The following is a 24411-nucleotide window of genomic DNA, read 5'->3' on the forward strand; positions in this document are numbered from 1 at the left end:
AGGTCACACAGCTGGTAAGTGTTATGTGTCTGAGGCCAGATTTGAACTCAGGTCTTCCTGAATCCAGGGCCAGTGCTCTATCCACTGCTCCACCTAGCTGCCCTTTGAAACCATACACTTTTAAGGAGCTCCTGGGAGTCATAAATTATTTATATGCTTTCACTTGGCCACTTCTAATATAAGATCTTGTTCTTATTAATATGAGTCGATTAGTTAACTGAAAAAAATGTGCAGAAGATTTAATTTTTAAAGGCTTTCTTCTGACAAGAGGTAAACTCACTCCTCAGAAGCTGTGGTGTAAAACAATCTTAGATGCAGATTCCATCTTAGACATTTATGAAGTGGGTGACCCTGGACAAATCAGGTCCCTTCTCAGAGACTCGGTTTCCTCATCTACAAAATGAGGATACCTATTTTCCTCATAGTGTTGTTATAAAGTAGGGGTATGGACTGGACCTATGATTTCATCAATATAAGGAGCTACATCAATGGAACTACTGATGTGGAAAGTCCCTTTACCAATTCCAGTGGGTACCAATTTCTGAAATTTAAAATTTTATAGAATTGCTTAGGTAGGCAATTCTGAGAGGTTACTGAGAAGTTAAGTGTCTAGGGTCACACAGCTATCTCAGGCAGAACTTAAACCAGGTCTTCCTGACTCTGAAAATGGCTCTCTGTCTACTATGACATATTGCCTTTTACCTCATGCTGTTATGAGGTAAGTGCTTTGAAAACCTTAAGAAGCTATATACAAATTCAAGTTTATTCATTCAGAAGCTGGACATTATTAATTGGTGTCACTAGCCATCATGCCCATTTAATTGTTCCCCTCCCTTAAAACTATCAAAACTTATTTATTTAGCCCTAGAACCGTGATAAGCTAGCACTATGTTCTGCTGGCTATATGTCCAATATTCTTTTCACTCTAGGGATACATACATATGTGTGTGTGTGTGTGTGTGTGTGTGTGTATACACATATATGTGTATGTGTGTGTGTGTGCGTGTGTATATGTATATATATATATATGTATATATATATATGTATTATATATATGGTGATGAGAGGCAACATAACATAGCAGACTGGGGGTCAAGAAGTCATCAGTTTAAGTCTTATCTTGTTTACATATATGCTGTCTATGTGACCACTCACAAGTCAATTTACCTCTCAGTAATTCAAGCATTTCTCTGAGAATCAAAGTTGGGAAATCATTGCTGATCTACATGGGTCAAAGGTAGTTCCACACACTGAGAACCTCTCTCAAACAACAACGTGAAAAAAAAATGTCATAAATTATTAGCATTTGTTATGTTCCAGGCACTGTGCTAGTGGCTAGGGGACAAAGATGAAGAATAAAACAATCTTTACTCTTATTGAGTTTGGCTGAATCACAGAAAACAGGAGGGAGAGTAATGGCCAATGAGACTGGAAAGAGAAGTTGTAGCCAGCTTGTGGAGAGCTTAGGCAAATATAATTTCTCCTCTTATTTATCATTGATATCTTCCAAGTAAAAGGACCCAGACTAGCCAGCAAACATTGATTTAAATTGAATTCTGCTACCCCTCCTCTTTTTGTTTTCATCTTTCTAAGAACTAGTTAGTTTCTAAATACTTTCTCAGTAATTCATCTTCTTAAGTGCCAAAGAGAGGGAACTTGACAAACACAAAGGTCTATACAAAGTTGGAAATCTCTCCTGAGTTTTACAAGAAAAAAAAAATGCAGCAATCATAGATGGATAAAGAAACATACCCAGCAGGCATCATTGCTAATTTGGAGAAAGATGAGAGCAAACCAAAAGTCTCACTGAACTATATATACCTTGTCAGACCCTTCCCGGAGTAGACAGAGTGATAATATGCACTGCTCTCTTTGATACCAATCCCATAATAGTGATACCTGGGGTGGAAGAGAAAAGAAGCAATGGTGAGTTCAGCAATAGCTTGGCAAAAGACCAACAGAAGAAAACTCAATACAGTAAATGTTACCCATATTTCCAAGTTTTCCTGTCATCATTTCATTAATCAATATCTCAATGTGCTAAATTCTTTCCTTAAAGGATTATAGGATCATGAATCTAGAGTTGGACGAGACATGGGAATTGAGGTGTAGGGAGGTTGGAGCTTTCCCAGTATCATAGAGGAACACTTATTCTACTTCTGTCCACACCTCTGGTGCACACTTGGCAGTGAAGGGAAGGAAGGAAAGGAGGGAAGATGAGAGAAAGGGAGGGAGAGACAGAGAGTAAGGGAATGAGGAAGGGAGAGAGAAAGAAAGGAAAAAAAAGGAACGGGGGAAGGGAATGAGAAGTCTCAGGCTCCTGGCTGAAAAGTTTTGGAATATAAACACTTAAAAGTGTGTACAATGTGGCTAATTGAAAATTGCTTCATTCAAGAAGATACAAAATTAAACAAAAATGGTTTTTATAAGGAGGAAAGAAAACATCATGGCATGGGCAGGGAAACAGTGACATTTCAGAGGGTAGAGGTCAAATGGGTTCGTCAGTAAAAGCTCTTCACTTTAAAATGAGGAATTAAGGACAAGCTTATTTCGCTGTAAAGCTTAGCTCAAATTTTTGTAAAACAAAAGTGTAGAAAAGACATCCTTCTGTGCTGTAAACGGCTAAGAATCAACAACAGCAGAGAGTTAGAGAAGTGGCCATTAGAAAAGGTGGAATGCTTTTGGAGCAAAAGCCTCAGATAGATAATGAGTTACCGGATGGGTGAATCACTCTTCCCACCTCTGGCCACACCTATTAGCATGCTGCATATGCAAGTAAGTGTGAGACCTAGAACCAGCTACCTAGAGATACCAAATCATAGGTGGCCACAATCTCAAATTTGGTGACTTTCTTTCCAAGCTTAAGTTCTTGGCTTCTTTATCACTGTTGAGTTATGAAAAATAGTTCTTCCATTTCTAATGTAAGTTTCAGACATGAGCAATGAAAGCAGCAATCTGTTTAGCGGTGCCTTTTTAGTATCATCAATATCATTTCCTTCTACAGAAATGATAACAATAATGATTTCTATTTTCACAGTATGTTTCATCCTACAAGTTCCAAAAGCCCTTTAAAAACTGAATCAATGCATTAAATCACAGCAATTATTCCATCCACCAAAAAGCTAGTATGGGTTTTGTTTGAGCTTTGATAAAGATGATCACATCAGAATAGACAATGGTATTATTTATGTCTATGCTCAATGCTTACCAAGGAAGCACAGATTTTATTCAATTCAAAACACTAAATTAGGACTTGAGAATAGAAAAAGGGAAATAAGGATGATGATTAACTGTGGACCGATAAAATCATGAATTAATTCATTCCAAATCACAAGTATGGGAAATACTCCCTAAGATATATAAAGTACAGATAAGCAAGTCCTTGAGCCAAGGAGTTATGAAAATGCTAAGTCTGAAGTTCATGAGATACCAGATGACCTCCTATATGGAACCTCTTTATCCATATTCTCTTAAGGCTTTTAGCAAAGAATAATTTATATCTAACCTGGAAAAAAGGGTTTTTAGGTAACCTATTTATATACATAAAGGAAGAATGTATTCAAACATCAGAATAAAATGTAAACATTGTATTACTCATCAAGAGTTATTTTGAATATAGAATTTTAGATTGGAAGGCACCTTATAATTCAGCTAGTTTATGATCATTTAAGAGTAAAGAAACTGAGGTCTATGGGGATCAAAAGACTTGATTAAGGTCTCACACAAACTATTACGTGACAAAGTTATGACTTGAGTCCAGGCCATCTAAATCACAAATCTAATGCTTTTCTCACTGTGCCATACTGCCTTCCTAAATTTGCTGAATTATTACTCAAATTCATTCTAATAAAAATGGTTTCAGAGCCCTAATGAGTATGAGACTTTCTGCCTGAAAGAAAAAGTGATTTTTAAGAGAAAATTGTGAAAAACCGAGGGGAATGAAGAAACAGTATAAATACAACAAATGACTAAATTTTAAGAATAAATATTGTGAAATTTGAGAGAATGCCAAAGTATTTTTGTCTCCATTATCTTGACTTTTATGTAAACAGCCTCAATTCCTCTGGAAAAGATGACTTCTACAAATAGAAAAATAGGAGAGGCTCAGACTTATTCCATGTTTACAGAAAGAAAAGACTTTTATTTTTAAAAAAAATGAAGATTTGTTTTAAAACTGCAAGGATATACAGAAGGAAGATTGAGAAATGTGAGAGACATCAAGCCCATGAAAACTCCAAACTATTGAACACATTGTTTATCAATAACAGAAAATGTTAAGGAAAGAAATGGGCATAATTAAATTATGAAAATTTGAACAAGAGAAAAACTAGAGAATATAAACAAATTGGCAGGTTTTATAACAATAATAACCTGCTTGTACTCTACAGTCACAAAATGCTTTGCAGGAATTTTTAGCCATTGTTATCAAAAAGCTAATTAATGAAAATGCTATGTCAGAGCAGGAAAAAAAAATAGATTGATGGCAGATAAAAATATAATTTACATTCTAACTTCAAGTTCTTTGTAGATTCCTATATTGGCATGTGTATACAGGAGACATTTATAGATATGTAATAGCTGTTTCTTGAAGAAAATTAATTTTAAAGTTATTAATTTTTAATTATTTAAAATTAATTTAAAGTTATGCCCAGCAAGTATTTTCCTTTGCTTGTGATTGTTTTGTACGCTTTGCTTTTTGTCCCTTATCCCTAATCTTTGGCTTTATTTTTTAATTTAAAGCTTTATTAATGCATCTTATTTTAATGTTATAAACATTTACAGATTGCTCCTACATCGTAAGAGGTCTCTTATGACAAAGTAAAGCAACTAACTAAAACTAATAATACAGTGAAATCATCTGAAGGCGCATGTACCATTCCAAACCTGTAACTCTTCCCAATCTCTCTATTTAAAAAAAAAAAAAGAAATCTATTTTTTCTCTCTCCCACCCCCAACTCAATGGGAAAAAAAGATAAGAAAAAACAAATTTTTATCATATATATGTATGGTCATGAGAAATGAACTCTCTCAATGGCTATATATCTAATTATGTGTATGGGTGTGTATATATGTGTGCATATATATGTGTATGTGTGTGTGCATAAGTGAGTGTATACATGTATATGTATATGTATATGTATATGTATATGTATATGTATATGTATATGTATATGTGTATGTATATGTATATCTGTGTGTGTGTGTGTATATATATATATATATAATATGTTTGCATATATGTATGTGTATATCTTTGTTTCACCCCTGAATTTATTGGGAAAGTTTCTATTGCATATAAAGGTAGCTATTGACTCTCCCTCTTTCTGTCTCTCTCTCTCTCTCTCTCTCTCTCTCTCTCTCTCTCTCTCTTTTTCTCTCCATATATATATATATATGTGTGTGTGTGTGTGTGTGTATATGCACACATATATATGTATATATATACACACATATATATATACATATATATGTGATTTATCAGTATATATATGTATATAGGTAGATAGATATGCAGCCATTGAGAGAATTCATTTCTCTTGAACATATATATTTATTATGTAGGCTATGTGTATAGTATAGTATATGTTTATGTAGAGATATAGCTATATGTATGTAACTCTCATTCTGCACCCTAAATTCATCATCTCTTTGTCATGAATACCATGGTTCATTACTGGTCCTCTGAAATCACAAATGGCCATTTCTTTATGTTGTGACCTTTTCTACCTTGGTCACCTACCTATTTGGAGCTTAACTTTGTTTATGGTGTGAGGTGTTGGTTTAAATCTAATTTCTTTCATTCTGCCATCCAATTTTCCCAGAATTCTTTGTCAAATAGTGAATCTTTATACACCAGCTAGGGTCTTTGTGTTTATTGAATACTAGAGTACTAAATGCATTTGCTTGTGCTATATTGTGTACTGAATCTGTTCTACTGTTTTTTGACTAGTACCAAATTGTTTTATTAATTACAGCTCTGTAATATAGTTTGAGATCTGTCACCACTACACACCCTTTACTCCCATTTCCTTACATTATTTCCCTTCAGATTTTTTAACCTTTTTTCCCTTTCCACTGAATTTTTTTTATTATTTTTCTGATTCCATAAAGTAATTTTTTGGTAGTTTGGTATAGCATTGAATAAGTAAATTAATTTAGGTATTATTGTCATTCTTATTACATTGCCATATCCTACTCATATGTAATTAATATTTTTCAATCAATTAGGTCCATTTTTATTTTTATAAATAGGTACTTATAGTTATATTTATATGGTTCTTTTGATTCCCAAGTATTTTATGCATTCTGTAGTTACTTTAACTGGAACTTCTCTTTCTATCTCTTCTTTTTAGGTTTTATTGGTATTATATAGAAATGTTAATGATTTGTGTTGATTTATTTTATAATCTGCAAATTTGCTGAAGTTATTCATTTTAATGTAATTTTTAGTTTAGAGTTCCTAAAGTATATCATCCTTTCATTTGGAAAAAAGGGGTAATTTTATTTTTTCCTTACCAATGGTAATTCAGATTTCCTTTTCTTGTCTTATTGCTATGTGCAGCATTTCCAACATTATGTCAAGTAGAAGTAACAATGGACATCTTTGTTTCATCCCTGAATTTATTGAAAAGGTTTCTATTACATATAATGGCAGCTATTGACTTTAGATATATATGATTAATCAAGATAAGGAAAAATTCATTTATTCCTATATTTTAAATAGAAATTGCTCTTGTATTTTCCCAAAAGGTTTTTCCTGCAGTTATCAATATAATGACTTTTTTTCATTTGTTATTAATATGGTTAATTAAGCTTATAGTTTTCTTTATATTAAACCAACCTTGCACACATAGTATAACTCCAACTTGGCCAGTGTATAATCTCTGTGCTATGTTGTTTTATACACTTTACTAATATCTTATTAAAATTTTTGCACCTATATTCCTTGTGGACATTGGTCAATAGTTGTCTTTTTCTGTTTTGATTCTCCCTAGTTGGTATATCAAGACCATATCTTTGTCATAAAAGGAATTTTTTTAGGATCCCAATTTTTTTTTAAATCCTGAAAATCAAAAAAGTTAACAAAATGCAAAACAAAAACACTGAATTAATAAATAAAACTAGAAGCTTTTTTCAAAAAAACCAATAAAATAGATAAATCATTAATTTGATTAAAAAGTTGAAAGAGAAAATTCAAAATACCAGGACCAAAAATAAAATAGCAAATTCACAACAAATAAAGAAAAAGTAGAAAATACTATTAGAAACTATTTGCCTAATTATATGCCAATAAAACTGACAACATAAATGAAATGAGTGTTTATAAAAGTATAAAATGCTCAGATTAACAAAACAGGAAACAGAATTGAAGCAGTCTAATATTGGAGGAATACACTGAACAAGCCATAAGTGAACTTCTGACTAAAAAGAACTCCAGGACCAGATGGATATACAAATGAATTGTATCAAGCATTTGAAAAACAACTAATTCCAATACTATATAAATTGTTTGCAATAATAGCAAATTAAGAGATTACTCCTATGATACAAATGCAATTCTTAGTTTTAGTTATAAAATCAAGTTTAGTTATAATTATCAAGGTAACATGGTCAATTAGAGTCTACCCAGGGGTGAGGAACCTGCAACCTCAAGGCCCTCTAGGTCCTCAAGTAGGGCCCTTTAACTGAATCCAAACTTCACAGAACAAATCCCCTTAATAAAAGGATTTGCTGGGGCAGCTTTGTGGTACAGTGGAGAGAGCACTGGCTCTGGAGTCAGGAGGACCTGAGTTCAAATCCAGCCTCAGACACATAACACTCACTAGCTGTGTGACCATGGGCAAGTCACTTGACCACAGTTGCCTCAGCAAAAATCAAATAAATAAATAAATGAATGAATGAATGAATGAATGAATGAATGAATGAATGAAAATAAAAGAATTTGTTCTGTAAAGCTTGGACTCATCAAAAGGCTGAGCCTGAGGATCTAGAAGGCCACATGTACCCTCAAGGCCACAGGTTCCCCACCCCTGACTACACAAACCATGTCTGGAACACATCACCTTCTCAATTCTATCTTTGTTTTGGTCTACTTTTCTATTTCATTCTGCCATAGAAGACAAGCAGAAGACAAGGAGAGAATTTCATTGAAAGTGGACATTTTCAGTGTTCTCACAGTCAACTCAAATAATCACAATTAAGGTTTTATTGCTGAGAAAATATAGTATTAAATCACATGTTTCAAATTGTTACCTTTTTATTCATTTTGTCAGATGTATTTAAAGGTAAAAAATACTTTCTTAATCCAGAAGCTCCATGAGACCCTGAAGAAATCTGTTGGCACCTAACTTTATCTTGATGGGAGACGTCTTTCTTTTTGTCTTGATCTGAACTTGTGAATCCATTGGTGTGGGAAGTTCCTTCCCCTCATGTAGATTGGCAACTTGTCTGTAACATCATATCAGAATGCTAACGAGGACATTGGGAGGCTAGATAACTTGCTCAGGGCCACACAGACAGTATGTGTCAAAGGCATGGCTTAAACATAGATCTTAGTGGTTCAAAGGATGGTTCTCAGGCCACTGAAATACAGTTGTCTCTCTTCTTGTCAGTGCAACAAAACATAGTAAGGTTTCTTGAGGCCAGGGACTGTATCTTAGTTATCACTGTATCTCTCTTGGAGTCTAGCCCCATACTTAAGGCCAGGAGCTTAAAATGTTTTTATTGAATTTATTGAATTCAGTTGTTGTGGCTGAGTCCAACTAAAGATAATCTTAGTTTGCACAGCTACGTTTTCATCATCTGAATAAAATCCACCCTGATCCTTTTCCTCTAAAACAAAAAATCAAGCTCATTGTAAAGTAGGACTCTTCAATTATCTCATGCCTCAGTTAAAAATGAAATTGTCAGTTCTCAAGCATCATATTAACCACATATAGATCACTTCAACTCTATCAATCACTAAAATCTAAAAATTGATCTGTGTGGATTGAATTTGAATTCTGTGCTTTTGCACAGAAACATACCCCAAATCAGGCACCTAAAATAATGTGTAACTGACACATGAGCATTTAGAGTTAGAGATTGTTAATAGAAATACAAGTTTTCACATGAATCCATACATACTTAGATTATTCCATGCAGATTCTTTTTAGGAAACAGTAAAGGGCCTTCAAGATTTTGTGTTGATCTTCTGTGGAAGATCTGTGAAAGAACATGGACCACAATTGCCCATGAGGAGAAGCCATGGATGGGCTGGGATCTTCACCATTGGAAGGACTCTACGTCAGTGAGATGTCAAAGTCTTTGAAGCATCAGAGTACTCTAGAGAAAATATTCTCTTCTTATAAGAGCCACTAGTAATGTGGAAAGATGATTCATAGTAATTATTATTTATTGCATGCTAATAAAGGTACCAAATTGATTTTCAGGTAATGAGCTGGTGGTTATCAAAACCAGAAGTAGGACTTGCCTCCCTACTGGAAAACCAATAAATTTCTGGTCTAGCTCATTACTCTAGGCCCATGTTATACTCTGTGTACAGTTAAAAATACAACTCTTCTGAGTAAAGATTCTCCTCTCTGAGAATGCATCCATCCTGTTACCAGCTTTTATTTTTAAAAAGAGAGATAATAAATGCCTCTAAAGTCCTGGAATTAACCAGAGGTGGCTAGATTCTGCAAAGATTATCTGCCTGAGATAGGATAAATTAGGACAGTCAACTTAGATTGTCTAAGTCATTGGTCACATATTCACAGTGTTAGAGCAAGAAGGGAAATGGAAAACAGCTAGTTTAACTCCTTCATTTTTCAGAGAGGAGACACTAAGACCCAAAGAGGTAAAGGACTTGTCCAGAGTTTGGACAAGTTTGGACTAAAGCATGGAATAGACTCCAGTCCAGTGCTTTTCCCCACTATACCAATACCTCCTTAAACAAAGAGATTCCACGTTTCCTCACAAAGAATGAAGACAGGATACTTTATACATGTACTTTAAGGAAAAATAACAATGAGACAATGAGACTGGGTTTTTAAAAAGCTTTAAAAAGCAAGGATTTTTTTTAGAAAGATAAATTAAATTATTGAATCTGTTTTTCTCATTTACTAAGAAAATATTTAAGTGTCTGTTAACTTTTTTTCATTTTCTAGTGAATTTGGAAGTGCCACAATATTTCTTCTTTTCTTTTCTAATCATTACATAGGTTTCCTGTAACATATGTTCACACAGAGTTAGTGGCCCTGATTTTTGTTTACATTATACAAATGATAACTGATAAGGAAATGATGGGATTAAGCTGTTCGAGGGACTTGCAATAACTTGTTATGATAAGGCCAGCTGCCATATCAGTTTTATTAACCCACTAAATCACTGCTAATAAATAAGATGATAGCGTTTATCCATTGTGTCAGAAAGCTAGGTCTTGCTTGATCAAAATCAAAAGAAATTAAAATGTAACCATCAATTAATCTATTGTCTGTCTAGAATCTGTAGAATGGGTCTGAAATTTGCTGACTAGAGTATTTTCAAGGCAAAGACCAAATAATAGAGTTATACTTACATTTTTGTTGGGTGTTTGCCAATTCAATTTAACTCAATTCAACAAATACTTATGAAGTATCTAATATGTGCTAGGCACTTTGCTAGGTGATAGGATACAAAGACAAAAATACTAGAATCCTTGGCCTCAAGGAGTTTACAGTCTGCTTTTGAGAAGAGATGGAGCAATATAGTAGAGATACGATAGATACATGTGTATGTGTGTAACAGGAGAGATGGGGGTGATAAAGAACAGATCCAGACAAGTAATCTAGGAAAATTTTAATAAAGATAGAGCACTTTCAGTTTGTAGATCAGGAAAAAGCCACCATTTTCTGTGATCTCATTATTATGTCATTATTATCATATGAGTTGGGTAGTATGGTGGAGGAGAATAGTCAAGCTCTCTGAGTCTCATCAGTAAAATAACTAGAGTGTACTAGAAGACACTAAGGTCCCTTCCAGGGGCAGCTAGGTGGCACTGTGGATACAGCACTGGCCTGGATTCAGAAGGTCCTGAGTTCAAATCTGGCCTTAGACACATAACACTTACTAGCTGTGTGACCCTAGGCAAGTCACTTAACCCCACTGCCTAGCCAAAAAAAAAAAGAACTAAGGTCTCTTCCAGCTCCAAATATATGATCAAATCAATCATTAAACATTTATTAAGCACTTGTTATGTACCAGCAAGGCACTGTGCTAAGCACTGAGGATACAAAAAAAGGCAAAAGACAACCCCTGACTTCAAGGAGCTCACAATCTATTGGGGGAGACAAGAAACACATATATACAAACAAACCATATTCAGGATAAATAAGAAATAATTATCAGAGAGAAGGCACCAGAATTAAGAGAGATTTAGAAAGGCTTCCTGTATAGAATGAGATTTTAGCTGGGACTTAAAAGCAGCCAGGGAAGCCAGTAGGTAAAGCTGAGGAGGAAAGGTGTTCCAGGAATGAGGGACAACCAGAGAAAATGCCCAGAGCTGAGAGATGGAGTGTCTTGTTTGTGGAATAGCTAGGAAGCCAGTGTCCCTAGATTGAAGAGTATATGGTGGGAAGTAAGGTGTAAGAAGACTAGAAAAGTAGGAGGGGACTAGACTATTATAAAGAGTTTTGAAAGCCAAGAAGAGGATTTTGTATTTGATTCTGGAGAACAGGGAAACACTGATCATGAACATTATTTTAAAAAGCATTTATAAATCATAAAATCATGCATGCTTTGGCTTACCCAAAAAAACTCTGGCATTCATAGGCCTGGTTTCTGCCCTCTCAGAGTGTATAAGTTCAAAGTCATACAGATATAACCATAATACATAAGACAAAAAAAATTTTCCCCTAATAATTGTGCTTTATTAATGCCAAAAATCAGGGCCATAACCACCCTGGAGAAATTGGAAGCATTTGGAGGTATCTAGCTGCATCTGGGAGACCTGTACTCCACCTCCAGTTAGTTATATTTCCATATTCCCCTATATTATATGGGTTGCTAATAAAAGACACCTAAATATAGCCTGGATGTAAAAGATGCCAAAAACATTTTGAATTGACTTTTGGTCACAGCTTCTATAATACATCTATGTTAGGTGTGATCCTCTGTGGAGATCCCCTCAGAGGGGAGAATTTGGCTACACGCCCAGTGGTAAATGTAACTGACAATGTACCAGAGGTAAGCTCTGGAACTGTAATTTCATTTGGTTTAGTGAACACCAAATGAGAAAATTTCTCTACCAATTCAGATTAGCACATTCTTTCCATCTTAGAGCCACAGAGAGTTGCTTATAGCACTGAGAGGCTGTCATTTGGCCAAGGTCACACAGTCAATATGTGTTAAAGGTGGAACTAAAACCCAGATATTCCTGATTCTGAGGTCAGCTCACTAGAAAGCTGGTAGGCTGTCTCACTAGAAGACTAAATTATCATCAGTAAATCAAAAGTAATCAACTCTCCTCTGCCATGCTATATACTATGTTCCACTAATTTAACTAGATTTTTACTGAGCTACTAGAATTGAATTAATTCGGGCTTTTAAAAAATGGTAAGATTGCAAGCCCTTTTGTGTCAGAGAATGCATTATACAATTCCTTACATCCTCACTTCCAAACTAGTACATATTAGGTGTCTCAATAAATATTTGACTGGTTTTGGTTGGTTACCATTATGAATTTCACAATCATAATTAGTACAAAATGCTTTACTGAACAAAATAATTATGTGACTTTTCCATGGAAGCTAATATGAAACTTAAAGGGAACATCAAAATAAATCAATTTATATTAGTTATTAAGTTAATATCACATACAATCATTCAATCAATCAATAAACATTTACTGAGCACCTACCATGTGTTAAGCTCTATGTTAAACATTGGGGATACAAAAAGAGACAAAAGACAGTCTCTGCCCTAAAGGTGCTTACAATGTAATTTGTTACAATGTAACAACCTGAAGCTGATTGTCATCACTGTCTTTATATTGATTTTTTAGTCTGATGCCTCACTGTGGCACGGAGTGACCAAGCTGGAACAGCACCTCAACATCTTGAATTGAAGTACTTTGTACATAGCAGGTGCTCAATAAACACTTCGAATAATTGAATTGAAAAGTTCAAAAGTGGATCATTGAGTTATTTTATTATTACAATATCTGATATTTATATGGTGCTGTGAAATATATTGGGATAGCTAGGTGGTACAGTGGATAGAGTAAAGGGCCTGGAATCAAGAAGTCTTACCTTCCTGAGTTTAAATCTGGCCTCAGACACTTCCTAGCAGTGTGACCCTGTGCAAGTCATTTAACTCTGCCTCAGTTCCTCATCTGTAAAATGAGCTGGAGAAGGGAATGGCAAACCGTTCCAGTATCTTTGCCAAGAAAACCCCAAATGGGGACAAAAAGATTCAGACATGACTGAAACAACTGAATGACAACAAAGATAATAAAATATATAAAATTCTTTGCATTCGTTATCTCGTATTTATATTCTGTTGCATAGAAGTCATTCTTTCTACAATATCTATCACATTAATCATGTTGTCTTCATTAGGTTAACGATTTAGGAGATTTTAAGCAAGATAGAGAAGTGAACTTTTGTTTGAAGACAAAACATAAATCTCCTGGCCCTCTATAGTATGGTTATTAATGACATTTCCAGTCTTATTTCGCATTTTTCCATTCCCGTGCTCTACATTTCAGACAAACTCAATATCCTATTCTCCATTTCTGTGCATAAGCCATCTTCTGTGCCTGAAATGCATTCTCTTTTCAACTATTCTCAACATTTTTACTTCTTTCTAAAGACTCCATTCAGGTGCCACCACGTCTAAGATATCTTTCCTGATCCATCTCCCCCATGCTGTTATTGTTCTCTCTTTTTCCAAACAACCTAATATTTAGGTATTGTGTCTCCCCAGTATAATGTAAGCTTCCTGAGGGCAAGCATTGTTCCTAATTTGCCTTTGTATCCCTAGAACCTAGTACATTACCTTGCACATAGAAATCACTTAATAAAGTTTTGTTGAATTGAATTGATCTTTACATTTATATAATATATCATAAAGCACAAGCTCTGGCTTACAGCAAATAATAAATCCTTGTTGATTAATTATAAACATTAAGGTAGTACCTAAATGTGATTTATAATGTTGTCTCCACATGGATGTCAATGTATTTTCCCGATTATCTTTTTGACTTTTTACTAAATGCACAGCTAGGGCATGGCTATGAGGTAGCTAAGTGGCACAGGGGGATAGTGCCAGGCCTGGAGTCAGAAAGACTCACCTGTCTGAGTTCAAATTTGTCCTCAAACACTTACTAGCTAGCTGTGTGACCCCCTGCAAATCACTTAACTCTGTTTTCTACAGTTCCTCATCTGTAAAATGAACTGGAGAAGGAAATGGCAAACCACTCTAGTATCACTGCCAAGAAAATCTCCAAAAAAGAGTCACAAAGAGTCAAACACAACAGAAAAGTAACTAACCACAGCAAAATGCATGGACTGGTGTGGGGGACAGGAGGCATAGCCAGATACATACAATCAAAGACAAAGGCTGTGAATTAATTTGTGATGTCAACAATAGTGAATTCAGCTTGTGTGCTGATATTTTCTTATTTATTCAGTATTTATTTTATTATTTATATAATTATATATAATATTTTATATAATTTATATTATTATATATAATATAATTTAATAATACTTATATATAATAATATTATTTATAAATAAATAATATACCATTATTAATATAAGTAATAGTATAATATTTATTTATGTGAATTTGTATAAATATATATAAATTTATATATGAATTATTTATTTGTGAATTTATATACAAATTATTTTTCTATATAAATTTATATGAATATATATTTTTATATAAATTTATATAAACATTTATATAAATAAATAAGTATTATCTTATTTAATCCAGTATCTTTCTTGTTGCTATTATCTCCTTTAAAGAAAATATTCCTCTGTATTTCTGACAGGTCATAAAGATGAATTCCCCAAATGTTTTAACAATGATTTTTAGTCTTTTAGTTTACAATATTTTAACTTAATTTTTGAACACTTGCCATCTTAATAACTGCAACTATCATTGTAATTTACATATACAGTAAAAATGCACATACACATTTATGAGTAAGCTACACCCTGAATGAATTTTCTCTCTCAGGCTATAGCAACAGCCTTTACAAATTATGTCAATAAAGTATTAAGTGTGATACCACTTGTTGAGTTAGGCTGTGTCTACACACAAAATGGCTTTGCTGAATTTAATTAAACAACTAAACCCCAAACCTTCACAGGATTGAATAAAAATAACAAAGCATCCATTTGTTTATTTCTCCTTTTTAATATGTTATGCAAGTAAACACTTTCATTGAATTTTTCCCTTTTCACTTCATTGTTCAGCTGTCACACAGATTGGCTTTAATATGCCATTAGCTTAAAGTTAAAGTAGCTTACCCACTTGTTTGATCCAAATGACTGAGGAGAAAAGAAGCACTGGGGTTCCATTAGCTCTCAGGATTTTGTCTTTTCTTACTGGTCTCATCGTGAGAAAACATGAACATTTGACCTACAAGATTTCCTTCCACTTGTCTCTACTTTAAATTTTCTTAATGATTACTTGGTCTACTTCAGCCTTCATAAGTGGAAAATAATCTGCTTTGGCTTTGTGAACTGGCAAAATGTTAATGGGACAACTATATGTCTCCTGAATTCATGGGTGTTACCTTTCAAAAAATAATGCAGACTCTTGTAACACATTCGGTTTTATCTCTTAGCATTATTTCACCTGTTGTTTCCAACTCAGTTCCAAAGACAAGAATCGTTTGCTTGTCTATTTTGTATTTTATATCAATAACCTGGATAGAGCACTGGGCCTGGAGTCAGGAAGACCTGAGTTCAAATTTGACCTCAGTTACTTACTAGCTGTGTGACCCAGCACAGGTCTTTTAACCTCTGTTTTCCTCAGTTTCCTCAACTATAAAATGGGAACAATAAAAGCACCTATCTTCCAGGATTGTTAAGAGGACTAAATGAGATATTATTTTTAAGGACTTGGTGTGTAGTCAACATAATGCTTAGTCCCTTCTCTTCTCCTTGCCTTTCCCCTTCCTTATCAATATTCTTGTACCTGGCCTCCCTTTTTCTTGCTCTAAAAGTTGAAAAATATAGAATCATACAATTTCAAGGCAAAAAGGACCTGAGAGATTACCTAGTGTAACCTCTTCTTTTTTAAGAAGTGAATAACTGGGGGCAGCTAGGTGGTTCAGTAGATAGAGCACTAGCCCTGGAGTCAGGAGGACCTGAGTTCAAATACAGCCTCAGACACTTACTGCCTGTGTGTCCCTGGGCAAGTCATTTAACTTTGATTGCCTCAAAAAAAAATGGTGAGTGATTGAAGGCTATAGAATGAGACGAGTTGCCTGATATCACCCAGGCTATAAACAGCAGATCTGGGATATGAATCCAGGTCTTCTCATTCCAGTGCCCTTTCTTCCACACTACATTACCAGAATGTACGTGTGTATGTGTGTACACGTATATGTATATAAATATATATATATGGGGGGAGCAAGGAGGGAAGTGGAGGAGAGAGTACCCACAAAACCATGGAGAAGTACATAGTGGGAACCTAAAATTTTAGAAAAAGCAAAACAACATCAAAAATGTTATCAATCAGGTTGTCAGCAAGGATTCCTCAAGAACCTACTAGGTACCAGGGACTATGCCAAGCCCTGGGGAATATCAAGGCAAAAGGGCAGGTATAGACCAGGAAAGTAGGTGGGTTCATCATGTGGCAAGTTCTCACACTCCAGTGATATACACATAGGGGTGAGAGATCTAGAGAAAGCCCCCAGCCTTTGGTGCACCCCTGTGTAGGATGTATGGTATGGGGAGGACATGGGGGAAAAATTCCACTGGATAGGACTATATGGATGGGCTGTGATGCTGCAAGCATTTTTGTTGTTTAGAGTTAAGTCTGAAGCTTAAATATTCAATGAAAGCATTGTGGCAGAGAGCGCTCACATTGCTGAGGTGAAAAATCCATTAGAGTATTAAAGCATATATTATATATAGCAATGATAGATACACATATGTATGTGCATATGTTTATACAGACATATAACATATAAACTAGATAGAGTCTGTCTAAATGAAATCTATTCCTTTCAATCCTTTAACTTTAGAAGGATCAGGTGCATCAACTCATGCAAAAAAAAAATTATAATTTTATTTTGAAAAAAAATTTTTACCCTATCTCTATTTTCTTTGTCTTGTGTATAAAAGAAAATGCTTCTACTATATGTGGCTGCATAAAGTTCAAGCTCTCATTTCCATCTTCCAACATCTTTATATTTCTTCTCCTAACCTAATCCTACAACACCATTTCCTTATAGATTTCCCTCACTTCTCTAATGGTGGTACCTTTGGTTTTAGCTTTTCCCTTTTAAAACGTTTCTGCGTTAATGTGTTGAAATGCGTCAATCAATAATTTGAATAGCAGAAAAGGTTTCTCTTTCTCTAATATAGCTGATAAGAAAATTAGAAAATCAAGATAGCGTTTTCAATTTTTCAATTTAATTATATTCAAGATAGCTCAAATACTAAAGATATTCAATAAAAAAAATGCCTTACTGAGAATATTTTTAGTAAAATTATAACCAAGTTCATGGTACCACTGTTTAAAAAAAAACAACCTTAATTTATATATCAAAGCCATGCATATCCTGGCAAATTTGTTTTTCCTTACATTATCAAAATGTTAAATTTATCTGATTCACATAATCCCAGTAAATACCAAATTTACTCTACTCTCAAGACAGAAAGAAACCAGGTTATCAAAGATGTCTTATTCTTAGGCAAAGCTATAGCACTAAGATAGCTAGGTTCCCTGAAATCAAGACATGTTGCCTACTTCAATCTAAACAGTGAGTTGCTCACTATGCCACAATGGACCAGGTTAATGATTTATCTTTAATCCTAAATGCTCCACTGAGGACTAATTGACTTGCATGTGTGCCTGCTCGTGAGAGCTCAATGAAACTACCAATCTCCCAGATCACAATCCTCTTGTCCATAGTGAAAGTCAAGGAAGAATATCTCTCTGCCTTTGTCTTTCTTTCCAATGCCTAATCAACTCCAGACCTTCTCTTTTAATCCCAACATAATCCAGTTGCAGTCAGTCATGCAGGAGTAAATTTGTAATGGGATTCAAGTGGTTAAAAAAAAAACTACAGATTTTCTTCCTACCTAGTTTTCTTCCTCTCACTCAAATGACATAACCAAGTAAATTCTATCACCATTTTCAGAGACCAGGAGGAAAGACAAGATATTTCCCCCTGAGGAGAAAAGAAGGGGACATGTAGGAGTTTGTCCTATGAAAAAAGAAAACTTTAATCCCAGAAAAGAAAATAAAGAGATGAAATCCTGAAATAGAGAGCAGAGGGAGCACTTTTTATAATCCCATCCGCATCTTGAACAGTTCTACAAACTTTTTGTAACATTTGTCGAGGCCTTTATTCCACAACTGAGACCCTATCCTTTGAAAGACGAACATAGTCTCATCCAGTGAAAGTTGTCACCAGACAATTTCAGTGCGTGCTTAAGATTGTTCAAAATGTCAAGTAATCCTTCTGTGCCATTTAAAAAGTAAGCCCAGCACAGATCTAGTTTTTTCCAATGGAAATTTTGTCAGCTGTTGATATACCAACAATGTTTCAGTTGAACCATCATTTTTTAATCACCTACCAGAAGCAAAGCACTGGGCTAGATGCTGGCAAGGCTACTAAAACAAAAAATTTTTTTAAAGTTCTTATCTTTAAAAACCTTACATTCTACAGAAACATTTAACGAATTTGAAAAGTAGGTGAAATTTAAAGGACATAAATTCATTTGAATTATTATTCTTATTGTGATGAAATATTTCTTCAAAATCCATATTTGACCTTCCTCGATTTCTCAAGATAGCTAAAACCTAGCTTCATCAACAGAAGACCACACAGTTCAACCTGGCTTATTTGCCCCTTACAAAAACAAAAAATATATAATTTAATATTTTTTTCACATGTAAAGACACATGTAAAATTTATACATCAACTTCTCTTACTTTGAATGGCCTCTGGTCCCAAGTCGCCGTGTGGTAAGAAGGGGAAATTTCTGACGAATAGTCTAGAGAGAAAGTAGATTGTTTTCATTGCAAAAATAATAATAGCTAGTATTCATACAACACTAAAGTTTGCAAAAAGTTTGATAGTTTGAGCGAGGATAGATGGAAGAGAAAGAGAGAAAAAAGAAAAAGAAATTATTTCAATTGATTCTTACAACACTGTAAGGCAAATATTATTGTTATTCCAATTTTAAAACATTTTTATTTAGTTTTGAATTCCAAATTCTATTTCTCTCTCCCTCCCCTCCCCCTTCCCTAAGGCATTAAGCAATCAGATACAGGTTATACATGTGCAATTATGTAAAACATTTCCATATTAGTAATTTTGTACAAGAAGAATTGAATAAAAGAAAAAATGAAAGCAAGAAAGTGAAAATTGACATGCTTCAGTCTGTATTCAACCAATATCAGCTCTATCTCTGCAGATGGATGGAATGCTTCATTTTTAGTCTTTTGGGATTGTCTTGGATCATTGTGTTGCTGAGAATATCTAAGTCATTCACAATTCTTCATCAAACAATATTGCTGTTACTGTGTACAACATTCTCCTGGTTCTGTTCACTTCACTATGCATCAGTTCATGTAAGTCTTTCCAGGTTTTTCTGAAATCATTCTGCTTGTCATTTTTTATAGCACAATAATATTCCATTACAATCATATACCACAGCTTGTTTAGCCATTCCCCAATTGATGGGCATCACTTTGATTTCCAATTCTTAGCCACCACAAAAACAGCTGTTATAAATATTTTTCTAAAAATAGGTCATTTTCCCTTTTTTTGGATATCTTTGAGATATAGACCTAGCAGTAGCATTGCTGGATCAAAGGGTGTGCACAGCTTTATAGCCCTTTGGGCATGGTTCCAAACTGTTCTCCAGAATGGTTGGATTGGTTCACAACTCCACCAAGAGTGTATTAGTGTCCCAGTTTTCCCAACTCTGCGTCAACATCCAACATTTTCCCTTTTGTCATAGTAACCACTTTGGTAGGTATGAAGTGGTACCTCAGACTTTTTTAAATTTGCATTTCTCCGATCAATAGCAATTTAGAGCATTTTTTCATATGACTATAGATAACTTCGATTTCTTTGTCTGAAAACTGTCTATTCATATCCTTTGACCATTTGTCAATTGAGGAATGACTTGTATTTTTATAAATTTGATTCAGTTCTCTATACATTTGAGAAATAAGGGCTTTATCAGAGATAGTTGTTGCAAAAAATAATTTTTCTCAGTTTTCTATTTTTTTATAATTTTGATTGCATTGGTTTTGTCTGTGCAAAACTTCCTAATTTCACACAATCAAAATTATCTATTTTACATTTTGTAATGCTCTCTATATCTTCTTTGGGACTAAATTCTTCCCTTATCCATTAATCTGAGAGAGAAACTATTCCATGCTCTCTCAATTTGCTTATGATATCACTCTTTATGTGTAAATCATGTATTCATTTTGACTTTATCTTAGTACGCAGTGTGAAATGTTGGCCTATACCTAGTTTCTGCCATACTGTTCTTCAGTTTTCCCAGCAGTTTTTGTCAAATAATGAGTTTTTGTTCCAAAAGCTTGGGTCTTTTGGTTTGTCATATACTGAATTACTATGGTCATTTACTATAATGTAATTTACAACCAATCTATATCACTGATCTACCGCTTTATTTTTTAGCCAGCACCAAAGGGTTTTGATAATTACGTTTCATAATACAGTTTGAGATCTGGTACAGCTAGATCACCTTCTTTTGAATTTTTTTTATTGACTCCCTTGATATCCTTGAGCTTTTGTTCTTCCAGATGAATTTTGTTATTATTTTTTCTAGCTCTATGAAATAATTTTTTGGTAGTTTGATTGGTATGACACTAAATAAGTAGATTAATTCAAGGAGGATTGTCATTTTTATTACATTAGCTCAGACTACCCATCATCAATTAATATTTTTTCCAATTATTTAGATCTGACTTAATTTGTGTGAAAAGTGTTTTACAGTTGTTCATATAGTTCTATTACTATTATTATTATTATTATTATTATTATTATTATTATTACCATTTCCATTTTAAAGATAAGGAAACTAAAGCTGAGAAGGCCAGGATCACATAGTAAATATCTGAGGCAAGATTTTAATTCAAGTCTTCTTGATTCTAACTCCAACACTTTTCCACCATACTACCTGTCTATTTTTAGAGAGAATGTGGTTTCTTCGGTGGCTGCTCTGCAGCATTTACCTCAATAAAAGAAATGTTGGACAGTGAGTAAATATTTAGTCTTGAAAAAAATAATACTATGTACATAATGGTAATAAAGATAACTATTGTAAGGGGTTACAACTTTTTAGATTTGTGTATTCCCATGCCTCTGCCACTATTTAAAAGAGAGAATAAGTCATTTAGGTTCTCATGCCAAAGAAACAATCCTTGATTTGTTTATCCTCCTGGCAAGAATGTTGTATTTTATTTAGCATCATTCTGTGTATGAAGTCATGTACAGCTAGAATAGATTCTTCCCAAAACCCAGACCTTAGTGAACTGCTGCTACTCCCAGTCTTGCTGTTCCCTTCCTGGTTTCCTGTAATTGCTTCTTGTAAAGACATTAGAATAGGCATTGCATTTGGATCCCAATAATCTGTGTTCACATCCCTTCTGTTGACCACTTGTATTACTTTGGGCAAGTCACAACTTCTTTGTACTCTTTTCTCATTCCTAAAATAAGAAGATTGGACTAGATCTTTTCTAAGGTCCTTTTCAATTAAAAATCTTGTGATCAGACAGAAATCTTTTTCTTTTTTTAGTACTTTTTTCCATTGCTGCTAAAATAGAGAATTATTTTCCCTAGAAAAGAGAATTTTATATCTACAAGCAACCTTAGAAATCATCTAATTCAGTCCACTCATTTCACGGATAGGGAAACTAAACTCCATGGAAGTTAGGCAATTTACCAAAGATTGTACAGCTAGTTATTGATATCAGGACTAAATTACAGGTTTTTCAATTCATAATTCAATACTCTTTCTAGTATCTGAAACTGTATCTTTTAGATATAATCAAAATATCCACCAGATACTTTCTGCAGATGCACCCAGCCAAAAAGGTGCATAGTTTTGTTCTTTGTTGTTGTTTTTTAATATACCTGAGATCTGAAGTATACATATTGTGAACAATCATGCCCTCTAACATGTTGAATTCAGGTTTCAGATTATATAGGATGCAAAATTTGAGATGCAGATCTTCAACATCTTCTTCAGGATGTCAAAATTTTTTAAGTCTACAAAATATTATTGGAAACCTAATGAAAATGAAATTTCCCCATGAGGTTTATAATGTTTTCTAATTCTAGACATGGCAATGAAATAGTAGTATTCTAATATTTCAGTCTTTCTACCTTTCATTTTAAGCAAATTTGCAAATGTAGTAGGGAACATCTTATTTTTTAAAAAATGAAGAATATCAAGAAAAATCCCATAGAAAGCTTATAAGAGTTTAGGAATTTTTAGAGTAAGTCTGTACATAGGAAATCAAATTAAAATATGAGGGGACCATCTAGATAATGCAATACTTAAAATTATTTGAAATCTCTAGATAATTGCAACAACCTAGCTGGACGGCTAGGTGGTACAGTGAACAGAGTGTAGGGCCTGGAGTCAGGAAGACCTAAGCTCAAATCCAGACTTGGACTCTTACCAGCTGTGGACCCTGGGCAAGTCACAACCCTGTTTGCCTCAGTTTCTTCATCTATAAAAAAAGCTAGAGAAGGAAATGGCAAACCACTCCAATATCTTTGCCAAAAAACCGCCAAATGGGGTCACACAGAGTCAGACACAGCTAAAATGAATGAGCAACAATAGGGTTGTTAATATTCCGTGTTTGAGTAATTTAGGTACTAATCTCTCACTCTCCACTTTGATTTGTAATTGAAGACATATGCAGGCATAGTAACCATAAAGAGAATTTTTACCAAATCTATCTTGGAAACAATATATTGTACTTAAAGAAACTGATCTAGAAGACAAGGAAAAGGACTTGAGAATGTCCATACTGACTTCTTTAGCTGCCTTAAACAGTTCACCAACATTTCAGTATGTTATAAATTTAAAATTGGAAGGAACCTCGGGTTCCATCTCAGTCCAACTTCCTCATGTTATGGATGAGGAAATTGAAACTTACTTTGACTTCCCTAAGATCACACCAGTTGCAGCCATCAGAGATGATATTTGAAACTAGATCTCTTAACTCTACAGCCTGAGTTTTTTTTTCCCACTGCCCTTTACTGCCTCAATTCAGTTAAGCAATCTCCAAAAGTGCATAGCTATTCCAATCCACTCAAAAGGCCTCATCTATGCTTACAGAATGTTCTAAGATTCTCATAGGTAGGGTGCTACTAAATTCATTGAATGATATGACATTTGATATACAGAAGTATGAACAAAATGCATATCTTACCTTTCCAAAAGTGGCTGCACAGGCAGGCTCCAATTTCTCTTTCCTGCAGAAATCCAAATAGTGTGCATAAAGGATGCACCTTGGTAAGCACACACCTTCACATACGATGTAATTTTCTTCAAGCCTGTAAAGCATAGTAATATTGAAAAAACATCTATTATTTTGAACCATTTTTCCTATTTCCTTTTTCTTATACACTGGATAATAGGATCATGTGACTATGTTCTACTTCCAGTTTTGCTTAGAAGAGAGATGCTGTTCAGAGATACCCTTAGAAGAATTCCATTTTCAACAATTCCACCTCCTCATTTTACAGATGAGGAAATGGAGGTCCCCAAAGATTAAGTGACCTGCCCAAAGCCACACAGCTAGTGGATGGTGGCAGGGCCAGGTTTTGAACCTTGGTCACTATGACTCTGGAGAAAGCCTCTCTTCACAGTCATTATCTTCAAGATCATAGTGCATTCTTCAACCCTGATTAGAGATATAAATGATATTATGGTCTAAACATTATGATGCTTTTACTTCTTTAAGAAATATAAATTTGCTTGGTTGCTGTGAACTTCTTTGTTTTTATGGCATCTAGAAGCCAGAGTGCAGGACCTGCAGTCAAGAAAATCTAAGTTCAAATTCTGCTACAAGTCACCACCCTCTTTCTGCTTCACTTTTCTCATCTAGGGATATGGTCAAAGGATATGAATTGGAAGTTTTCAGTGGAAGAAATCCAAGATATCAACAATTATATGGGGGAAATGTTCCAAATCA

At 34.3% G+C, this 24411-nt stretch overlaps 1 protein-coding gene across 1 annotated transcript in view; it reads right to left on the reverse strand.

Moving 5' to 3' along the window:
• RFX6 (regulatory factor X6) overlaps nucleotides 1–24411 on the reverse strand; it is a 72155-nt gene that overhangs the window by 42180 nt on the left and 5564 nt on the right. The window contains exons 3-5 of the mRNA XM_020971647.2: nucleotides 23647–23770; nucleotides 19153–19214; nucleotides 1822–1899 (exon numbers count right to left, since the gene is read on the reverse strand). Coding sequence (XP_020827306.1) covers nucleotides 1822–1899; nucleotides 19153–19214; nucleotides 23647–23770 — 264 coding nt within the window. The remainder of the gene's footprint in view (nucleotides 1–1821; nucleotides 1900–19152; nucleotides 19215–23646; nucleotides 23771–24411) is intronic.

Source organism: Phascolarctos cinereus, unplaced genomic scaffold (assembly GCF_003287225.1).
Source record: "Phascolarctos cinereus isolate Bilbo 61053 unplaced genomic scaffold, phaCin_HiC Scaffold_5;HRSCAF=322, whole genome shotgun sequence".
Classification (NCBI taxonomy): Eukaryota; Metazoa; Chordata; class Mammalia; order Diprotodontia; family Phascolarctidae; genus Phascolarctos; species Phascolarctos cinereus.